This window comes from Gobius niger (assembly GCF_951799975.1).
Source record: "Gobius niger genome assembly, chromosome: 21".
Lineage (NCBI taxonomy): Eukaryota > Metazoa > Chordata > Actinopteri > Gobiiformes > Gobiidae > Gobius > Gobius niger.
Window position 1 is genome coordinate 4,030,374 of NC_136872.1, and position 9,101 is coordinate 4,039,474.

Consider the following 9,101-nt stretch of genomic DNA (forward strand, 5'->3'; position numbering starts at 1 on the left):
ATTTTTTATACCCTGGACATGATAGAAATATTTTGTCCTACAGCCATTTGAATTGAGCAATCATCATGGGCAGAAAAATGAACAGAAGCTGAACCAGACTCCAGGTATAATAATCGTTGCCCAGCAGATGGTATGGTCCACTTCTATTAGCCGGGAATCTTGCCAAATTAAAGGCTGTCTTTTCTGCCTCACGAGTCTCCATTTTTTAATTCTTAATAATTCTTAATAAGAATTTGATTGATGGTGGATCCCAAAATTCAATCGAGCCATTTTGGAGCTATAACAAGCGGTTAATAGCTGGTTCACAGGTCTTCTGTGGCGCAAAAATCAAGGCACGTTCTGAATAATCCATATACAGATATGTAATGAATTTATTTTTTATTATTATTGAAATAGATCACACACAATAAAGAATGCAATATAAATGATATAAATGTGCCATTCCTATAAACAATTAGACAAATATTTTCAACAATTCGTCATTCTGCAAAACAAACAGTCATGCTCCAGGGGAGAACTGAAACCCACTCCTATTGAAACTGACTGGAAGTGTTTACCTTTGTGTCTGTCTCGGCGCTTTTTTCCATAAATCAGGCTCATGGCATTTGAAGGGAAGTGGAGAGACTTTTTCTCCTCCCTGTGGAACCCAGTGCAAAAACCTTGCACCCTTTGTCTCAACAGTCATTCTTCCACTGAACAATTTCAATTGTGCCAGGTTACTTTCCTCCCTGATGCCTGATCAAGGTCACACCGGGCATAGTGCAAAGAAAGTAGCTTTCTGACGAGGTGAGAAGCATTTATTTATTTACATTCTATCCAAACCCAGTGAGCTCGAGAAATTCATGCATGGGCAGTCTGGTGCAGAGCACGTTACAATGCATAAGCTACAAAGACAAAAAATGTCATGAAGGTAAAATGGTGCAATTCATGGATGAAAGAACTTCATCCAAAACTAACATCCCCTGATGTCCCCAATTCATTCACCATTTCTGGACAATCTGTTTGTTCCTTCCACGGTCAATGTTCATTCCTAGATTGTGAGTCCGCGTCATTGTCCACTCTGGCGGCGTGAGAGACTGTTGTGTTTTCGGGGTCAGGAGGGCCGGCGCGGCTTTCAGGATGTTGCCTTTAAAGCCGTACAAGTGGACTTCCTGCGGAGGAAGCGATTACTGCGCCGACAAGGAGCAGACCAGACGCTATGTTCCCAGCCTCAGTCCTGCAGAAGATGGAGAGCGGAGACGGTTGGGCTTCCACAACATACCCAGGAAGGTGAGCCAAAATTCAATTCAAAGACAATGATTGACTAATGCATGCTTGAGCGATCTACGTATTCTGTCCGTGTCCTAAGTGTGGGGGGAGCGCTCAGAAATGGCCTGCTTTTACTGCTTTGACTAAGACACCAACTTATTTCCACTATTTGACTATATTGTGTTAGCATTGCACAATTTTAAACTTCTTGTGTTCTCCCCTTTTCACATTTTCTGCTGATAGATAAGTGACTTTCCCGATGGATCCTGGATAAATTGGAAAGGACTTGGACCTTGTTTTCATGAGCCTCTCTTTCGACGATGCATACGGATGTGGAAATGCCCGTCAGCCCGCCATGAATTCGAGCGACCTCCTCCGAGCAGCGTTCCCCCCCGCAAACCAGTCGACTGTTTTGAGCAACATGTCGAACGCCAGCTGCAACCTCCCCCTGGACACTGACTGCTTTGGTCTGACGTGCATCTACGGCCTGATCTTCTCCGTCGGCCTCCCCAGTAACCTTCTATCCCTCTGGGGGCTGTACCATCTCGGCCGGTCGGGAGGGGGCGGCTGCCAGCTCGTCTACATCCTCAACCTGCTTCTGTCGGACCTGCTGCAGCTCCTGACGTTGCCGCTCTGGATCTTGTACCTGCGGGGGGGGCACCGGTGGCCTTACGGGCAGCTGACGTGCGAGCTGGTTGGATACGCGTTCTACGTCAACGTCTACGCCAGCGTGATGTTCCTCTGCCTGATTGCGCTGGACCGTTGCTTGGCGATCGTGCACCCGCTGAGCAGCCGGAGGGTGCGGACGGTGCGGGTGGCAGCGGCGATGGGCGTGGCGGTGTGGAGCCTCACCTTCTTGTTCTGCCTGTGCGGACTGCTGCCGTCCGTCTTCGACCCGGACAGGCTGCTGTGTCTGGAGAAATACCCGGTGACGTCGCGGTTCGCTCGCTTCAAGATCGCCACGGTGGTGCTGGGGTTCATGCTGCCGTGCTCTATACTGGGGTGAGTTATGTTCTCGGAGAACCTTTATGGCAGGGGTAGGCAAGTTTTCTTGGCGGAGGGACGATTTTCTTTATTGTAAATAGACGCTTATTATTAGCCCAAAGTAAAGCACAACTCTGGAAACATGACCATAGATACAGACGGCATCTCGTCATAGAAGGGGGCGTGGCTTCGCCGAGGGGGAAAATAGAATCTTTAGAGAAACACAATTTTCCACTCTTTTTTGCCATTTTCTGGTGGAACATCAATTTATTGATCACACACAAATAAAGTCAAGTGTAAATCGGGCCCATATGGATATTTTCTCACAGCAGATTGTTCTGTAGAAGTGAAAAAACGGCAGTTGTAGCTAGCGCGAGCTAACCGTTAGCATTAGCCCGATACTAACATGTAGCATCAAGTTAGTATTCTCTGTTATTCATGTATTTATGGGCTGTTGAACCACTTTGCACCTCCCCATGTCTTTGTATCTTTATTTAGTAGAAACTATGTTCATATTTCAGCATTTGTTACAGTTTTTGAATAATTAGAGAAAATGTACATTTTTTTAAAATTGTTTTCCCCCTTAACTGTTTTTAAAAATGACCATATATGGGCGATTCCAGAGATGCTGTCTGTATCTATCTTAAAGGAGAGAAATGACTGAAAAATGCTTGGATTGAAGATCTTCTATGTTGAATTGGAGTCTAATTTGAACTAATCCAAGATACAAGGATGGAACAAGAATAGAAGTTGAAATCAGACAAACAATTGTTTTTCACTTGAAAGGACACAAAATTATCTGAATTAAGAGAATCACTACTACTAAAGGTTTTATCTCATCTAAGACCGGACCAAATCTACTCAAACCTTAGATTTAATCTGTTCATTCATGTAGACTTATGTCATTTCTTCCTTAAAACGAGAGTGCACTTCTTTCAAATGCCAGGGTTGTGCATCATATATGACCCCATTGGGCGTATTGACAGTATTTGTACCTTTTTTTTCTCCCATTTTACTCTAATAATGTTAAAAGTTCTCTCTGATTTGTGTAATAATGTTTCTCAAAATCATCTTGAGGGCCAGAGGTTCTGGTTCTGTGCTGGAGGGCCTACTCCTGCTTTATGGTATGATGGGACTGAACGCTTCTGCATCAAGGGCGTCTGGTTTACATCCAAAGACGTACGGATAGGAGAGCAGTAGATAATATGTACACAAGACGTACTAGTCAATACTTTTGTTAAGTGGTGACGTCACAGCTCTACTTCCGGGTCCGTAGATGTGCGAGAAACTCTTCAATACCACAATCAATATTTCTGAAACTCAACAGAGAGTTACAGAACATACTTATTTATCAGGCCCGTTAGCCAAAAATGCTGAACCTACTGCTATAAAAGTAATAGTTACCAAAATCCGGGTTAGCAGAGATAAATGCTAACGGCGCAGCAGCTACGCTAACCCCGGAAGTAGTGACTTTAGTAAATATTACATTTTTAGCAGTAGGTGCAGCATTTTTTCCTCATGAGTCTGAGAAATGAGTAGGTTCAGTAACTCTCTGCTGAGTTTCAGAAATATTGATGGTTGTTTTTAAAGGGGGGGTGTTATGCAAAATCGACTTTTTTAAGCTTTACATCATGTTATTATGTCATTCCCTCATTAAAAACATGCCTGAAGTGTTGCCTTGGCACATTCACGTATTTTTGAGTAATCTGTAAAAACTCTGATGGCGGCCATTTTAGGGATAGGTTTGCCTGAGTCCTCCTAGGAACGCCCCCACCTCCTGGAGACGCCTCCGAGCCGAGTAACCAACCACTGCTCCTCAGCAGAACCCCCTCCCCACTGATGCCACAGACAGCGTGTGGAGGGGGCGTGTCGGAAAGGGTCAGAGGTTCTTAAAGAGACAGAGGCCTATTTCAAGACATTCACTACAGCCATTTTGAGAGAGACATTTTATACAAGGCTGTTATTCTAATTTACTGCATTTACAGACCGACAGAAGGTTTGGTCATCATTGTAGTGTGATATAGACTGGTGCTGTGTGGTTGAAAAAAGCAGAATACCCCCTCTTTAAGAGTTTTGTATGTTTTTTATTGCGTATTTGCCGGTCTGCTAGTACCCGGAAGCGGAAGTCGTGACCAACCACATGAAGCAGCCTTTAAAATGATCGCAAACTGAGAACGCTAATCTAGCCTTTAGCTGCCAGCCACCAGCACTGTCTTTCACATGCAAAGGATCTGAACCGTGTACAGTATCTGAAAAACTGCACAGCTTGTATGCTCCCAGTTCCCTTATTTCTCAACGGGAAACACCTATTATAAATACTGGCAGACCCCGGCGTAGACCATGGGTGTAGAGTTTAAGATCCACAGGACAGGACAAAAGAGGGACTAGTAAGCGCCAAAACAGCCGTTATTTTCCAAGCAAGAGCTAATTCCAACACTGAACACACCTTGTGCAGACGCGTAATCAAGATGCACGGGCAAGACGTATTCGGTCTGAACATACCTTTACTTTTCTGTTGTTGTTTTGTGCAAAAAGTGACCAAAAAAAATAACAGTATTTTATAAGCCTGAGCAGCCAATTTCAGCTCAAAAGCTCAGGCGTCTGGGACTCAAAGCCAGTCATTTCTCCAATCAGTTTCTTAAAAATCCAATCACAGAGGACGGTAATCCTGTTTGATTTAGAACAAACTTTACAACTTTACTCCTCTCATCTCATCCTCTCATCTTTACCAAACAGCTTTATCCAGTATGAATTGGAGTGTTTGTTTGTTTGTTTTTTGCTAAAATGATTCAATATAGTGATGATATTTGCCTGGAGAAAGAAAATGTGCCAGTTTAGCCTCCTGCAGTTTCCCCTTATGATCATCATCTACATCTTGGTTAATTCATTTACACTGATGCTTAAAAAAACAATAAACTAAATGCCAAATAATTTTGCAAGCTAGTACTGTGACATTTTGTTTGGCCATTAGGTGGAGCCAAATCTACTTTTATTTGAGTGACTAAGATTCAAATACAACAATGCACTTCTTATGGGATGAGGAAGTATCATGTGTTTTAGTCAATAGATGCTAAGTATATTCTTTAATATATATTACAGTAAATAGTTACTTATTTAACATTGACATTAACATATTTAGTCGATAGGTGTTTTCCACAAAGTTGTGTTTTCACATGGCCTGGGTGTGTTGATGTAGGTGTCAATGACTCATGCATTTGGTAACATAAGTGTGAAGGAAAAGGGATGACTTTGACACTGTGGTTTTACGTTTGAATTACAGTAAAAGTAAACTATTTGTTCCACCGCGACACTTGAATAGTGTGATAAATAGACCAACTTTATCACCGACACTGATCGGAGGAGAAAGTTTGTGCTGTAACGGCTGCAGCGAGTCCAAACACAACATGTTCAGTGCCGCAAATGCAAAATGCTAGCACATGCTACACATTTTTTCCTATTCCAGTAAACAGAGGAATCAAGGAAAGCTTTTTTTTTTTTTTTTATTAAAGAAAAAAGTCAATCAGTGTCACTATTTCTATTTACTCCCTGGAATCGAGCTGAAAGTGTATTAATTACCTTCATTTTAGCTCAATCCATCCAATGACCAAACATGTTCCATGTCATTTGATAACAGTCGCACATCACTAATATGGCACCAAAGAAATTGTGTTTTTTTTCTTGACCTGCAATAGTAATTTCTTGTAATTGTTTATTATGAGCTGAATCTTTGAGATGTATTCGTTTCAAGGAGATGTTTTAAATACAACCGGCCCATCTAGTATATTCTGAGACTGAATTGCTGAGACATTTTAAAGGGGGGTGTCATACTTGACCCTTGATACATTGTACCTGCCAAATTTAGTACAATGTAATCTACTCTATACATACACATTATAGTGTATGTACCTCTGGGTTACATACACTATATTATACTATGTATTTGTTGTTTGGTACATAATGTAATAGACCCTTAACCCTAAGGCAGGGGTGTCCAAACATTTTTCATGGGGGGCCGCATACTGAAGTGTCCACGGGGGTGAAGGGCCATAGATCGGTGGTTAGTGCCGCAAAACCTTTGAGGTTTAAATTGTGCCCTATACCTTTATTTATGCTTAAAACCTTCATGACAGCTCTGTCTCTCAATAAAATGTTAGTTGTTAGGTTAGAATTGTGTAGAATTATCACATTTCAAATAAAAAGATAATCTCTCATGATGTGCACTGATTCAGCGAGAAGGCAGAGGGCCACCAAAAATGGGTCTGGGGCCGCATTTGGCCCCCGGGCCGCACTTTGGACACCCCTACCCTAAGGGATAAGGGTCTATTACATTATGTACCTCCAAAGTACTAATACACATTATTACATTTTGTGTTTACCACATAAGTAATTACAGATTGTTACATAGCACATTACATCATACTAAATTTAGTTAGGTACAAAGGCATCAAGGTAGTGTATAATAAAGTGTAACTGTCTTCAGCTTTGTTAGAAAATGTTATATCACTGAACAGCTTCCTCAACGTCTCCTTTTAACTGTTCTGCCTGGTTCAACAAGTGCACCCCACTGCCTCCTCATGCATTCATTCAATTTGGAATTTAATGACAAATATTTCATCTGGTCGAATCATTCACCAAATGTTTCATCAAAGAGTTGAGCAGAGAGGAGCAGCTGCTTTACCATGGGAGCAGGGGCATGCTGGGACCTCATTTCAGCCCGGGAATGTAATCATTTAGACCGACCCATTTATCTACAGAATTGACCAGAATTGTTCATGATGACAAATGTATCTGCATGAACCAAAGATTGCTGGTTCAAATATCACATTGGCATTTTTATTTTCACATTGGGCGCTGCTCACACCGTCTGAGCCTGATACAACTCCACAACCAGCACCAAGTCATGGAGAAAAAAAAATATATTATTTGTCCGATTTCTCTACCTTTTTCCCTTCCCTTCTTTTCTCACATGAACACTTCTCTGTCTCCGCTGGACTGCACCAACTTGAACTAAAGCGGGGGGGGGTGTTCCACGGCGAGACACTGCAGGCAAATAGGGAAAAAATGTATATTAACAGATTTTCAGATTTCAATTTGAAACTTTTGCTGTCGATCACTGGCATAAATGTGAGAAAAAAATACATGGCAAGTTTTCTGTCATTTTATCTTTTCATATAAGAACAAGGTGTTTTATGCCTAAAAATGCCCCAAATTTCCCATCTTTTCGGCGACGAAATCTGAATAATGGATAGAGCTGCATTCAAATTTATGGTTTCATTTTATTGATGAATGAGTTGCCAAGACTTTTTCAGAGGGGATTTTGGATTTCTTGTTTAGTTTTAAAATAAGCTGTTTTTTTGTGGAAAAATTTGTACAAATTAAATTTTCGCTTTATTTTTTGACATTCAAAACTCAATAAATGGGGCTTAGGGATTAGATAATAAAAAATCCCTCTGAAAAAATCCTCCAAATATTGTTCAGTCCAAGGCTGGAACATTTGAAGTCTTTAGATCCGACTGATGTGGATATAGTGTCGCCACAATGACAGAAAAGTGTGTTTTGAGAAAAAGGCCCTTGAAATTGCATTCTCCCATATAAGTCTATGGGGGAACATTGAATCAGCGCAATATTTAAACATGTTATTGTGAAGATTAGGTATATTTTTGGTTTCCGGGTGAAAGCTTGTATGTTCAGAGACCAATTTGGCCCAAAACCTGAAAACTGAAACAATTTAGTTTTGCCTGTAGTGTCTCCCCTTAAACAACCTTAATCCCCTCTCTGGTTAGTTCAAATAGTGCCTCACCTTTAACTCTTTATATCCCGTTCATAAATGTCGTATATACTTGTATGAGTGTATTTTGCTTTTGTTGGCTAAACTGTAAGAAAGTGAACCAGCTGAATAACAACCCCTGTGATTTCCCTGCAGCTACACCTCGGCCCACATCGGCGTCACCCTCCGACGCTCCCCGTCCATCTCGGCCCACGAACGCCGCAAAATTGTGGGGATCCTGGTCGTCATCACCATCAACTTCATCGTGGTCTTCGGGCCGTACCATCTGGTGGGGGGGTTCCGGTTTGCCTCCCTCCTCCTCACCGACGAGCCGTGCGGGATGGAGCGCTCCATTTTCCTGGTCTACCGCCTCTGCTACGGCCTGACCAGCCTGAACACTCTGCTGGATCCACTCTTCTACATCTTCCTGTGCGCGGACGCCAGGCTGGAGCTGCAGAGGTCCCTGTCGTGTTTGAGGAGGGGGGTCGGCACTCGGAAAGTCAAGCCGGCTCATTCGAGGATTCAAACTGTTTCGCAGAATCAAGGGAGGGCGGGACAAGGCCTTATCGCAATATAGACTGGGCTTTCATGAAAACCTTTCATCTGATGTTCATGAGAGCTTTAACTCTGGGCTTTCAGGAGAGCTTTTACTTTATACGACGCCGACACTTTGAGTACATACAGTTATACCTTTTTCTGTTTGCTTTTGTTTTGTTTTTAAGGCGAGACACTGCAGGTGAATAGGGAAAAAATGTATATTTACAGATATCAATTTGAAACTTTTGCTGTCGATCACTGGCATAAATGTGAGAAAATAATACATTGCAAGTTTTCTGTCATTTTATCTTTTCATATAAGAACAAGGTGTTTTATGCCTAAAAATGCCCCCAAATTTCCCATCTTTTCGGCGACGAAATCTGAATAATGGATAGAGCTACATTCAAATTTATGGTTTTATTTTATTGATAAATGAGTTGCCAAGACTTTTTCAGAGGGGATTTTGGATTTCTTGTTTAGTTTTAAAATAAGCTGTTTTTTAGTGGAAAAATGTAATTTTCGCCTGATTTTTTGACATTCAAAACTCAATAAATGGGGCTCGGGA

At 41.8% G+C, this 9,101-nt stretch overlaps 1 protein-coding gene across 1 annotated transcript; it reads left to right on the plus strand.

The window, feature by feature from the left end:
* Positions 1-1,181: 1,181 nt before the first annotated feature.
* On the plus strand, positions 1,182-8,625 carry LOC306980804 (G-protein coupled receptor 4). Its single transcript, XM_079580238.1, has 3 exons — positions 1,182-1,269; positions 1,492-2,250; positions 8,156-8,625. The coding sequence occupies exons 2-3, from the start codon at positions 1,550-1,552 to the stop codon at positions 8,574-8,576; spliced, it is 1,122 nt and encodes a 373-aa protein (XP_079436364.1). The 5' UTR covers positions 1,182-1,269; positions 1,492-1,549; the 3' UTR covers positions 8,577-8,625.
* Positions 8,626-9,101: the final 476 nt, after the last annotated feature.

What these genes read in the sequence shown, in the direction of transcription:
- LOC306980804 (XM_079580238.1), top strand. Translation starts at nt 1,550, where the DNA reads ATGAGCCTCTCTTTCGACGATGCATACGGATGTGGAAATGCCCGTCAG. An exon ending in CTGCCGTGCTCTATACTGGG is followed by an intron (nt 2,251 to 8,155) that starts GTGAGTTATGTT and finishes ATTTCCCTGCAG; the next exon opens with CTACACCTCGGCCCACATCG.